General features: G+C 41.3%; 1 protein-coding gene across 1 annotated transcript in view; it reads right to left on the bottom strand.

The window, feature by feature from the left end:
• lsm11 (LSM11, U7 small nuclear RNA associated) overlaps window positions 1-815 on the bottom strand; it is a 6663-nt gene extending 5848 nt beyond the window's left edge. The window contains exon 1 of the mRNA XM_014014690.1: window positions 321-815. Within this exon, the coding sequence (XP_013870144.1) occupies window positions 321-762 (442 nt within the window). The 5' untranslated portion in view covers window positions 763-815. The remainder of the gene's footprint in view (window positions 1-320) is intronic.
• Between the last annotated feature and the right edge of the window lie 562 nt (window positions 816-1377).

Raw genomic sequence — 1377 nt, 5'->3', positions numbered from 1 at the left:
AATAGTGACCAATAACATTTTTTTTGTCTTAGTTGTACCAAAAGAGTGATGTTAGTGTATCAATACTTTGCTCTTGTTTATTTGACCTGATACCAATGTTTATCACCCAAAAATATTTGGGGACACAGGTCTCTTTTGTTATTTTGTGGGACAAAAGCTGAAAAGTTTGGGAACCATTTGTCCAGATTGCTTCCTGAAAGCGTGAAGAATCTGCAGGTATTAATYGTTTTCTTTTTTAGGTGGACATTTTAATAAAATGCCTATATTTGGGTGAAGTTGCAGACCAACATGAGCCTCTGTGTTGTGTSCATTGAACCTACAGGGCATCCTTGTCAGGACATTCCTCTGAGGTTTCTCCCTCCTCCTCCGCCTCGGCTGGCTGCTGCCTCCCCCCTCCTCCGAGTCCGGCACCGGGTTGTTCACCATCAGCTTCTTCAGCTTTTCGATCCGTTCCGGGTCGGCCACTCCTTTCATGGCTTTTAGCCGCCTCTTCTCCACGTTCTCCGGCTTTGCTCGGCCCCGGCCTCCCTTCAGGTGGCTCTCGTACTCCGCCACATTGTTGAAGCACTTGATGTTTGGGAAAGGAAGCGGCGGCGCGGTCGAGGAGTACAATGCCCGCAGCGGGTCGAACCGCTCGGAACAAACGTTCATTGTGTCTGCTTCATCATCTCGCTCGGTGGAATCTGCCTCCTGCTCGTGCTCCGCTCGTGACACAGCTTTTTCGCGGCCACACTTGTCACTCACTCGTTCCCTCTCCTCCATGTTTGAAACAAACGCAACAGCACGCGAAGAATCATGGGAAAAGTTTCTGCCGGAGCGCTGTGCCGGAAGTGGTGTCCCGGTGCTCATCAGGGCGGGGATACTTTTTTCGGCACAACACCTAATCTGTACGGAAGCTGTTCAGTGTTTACTCCAAGTGTGTGAATTTATAGTCCAATTTAGTTTTTCACAAACTAAACGAAAACACGTTATTTTTTAAGTTATATTTGTTTTTAATTTTATTTTAATTTATACAGATAATTTATATAGATGAATCTACTGAAGGTTAATGATTTCATTGAGTACAATATCTTAAAATTCATGTACAAAGCCCATAAAAATATGTTACCTAACAACAGCCAAAGCAGATTTATCAAAAGAGAAAGTATATATATTTTAAAAGGTGTTGAGACTTTTGAAAAACATAGATTCAGAACTGTATTAAAGTTGAGATGTATCTTAATTAAGGGTGTTGGTTTGTGGAATGGTCTTGATAGTGAGATAAAACAGTCAATATATATATTTTTTGTATTTAAAAAAACTTGAAAATTGCTGAAGCGTTATAAAATTGTCTAAAGTATTGTTTTGTTGTAGTTTTATAATTTACTGTGTTGAATT

The sequence above is a fragment of the Austrofundulus limnaeus genome, unplaced genomic scaffold (assembly GCF_001266775.1).
Source record: "Austrofundulus limnaeus strain Quisiro unplaced genomic scaffold, Austrofundulus_limnaeus-1.0 Scaffold118, whole genome shotgun sequence".
NCBI lineage: Eukaryota > Metazoa > Chordata > Actinopteri > Cyprinodontiformes > Rivulidae > Austrofundulus > Austrofundulus limnaeus.
This window is presented reverse-complemented; position numbering and strand designations above follow the sequence as displayed.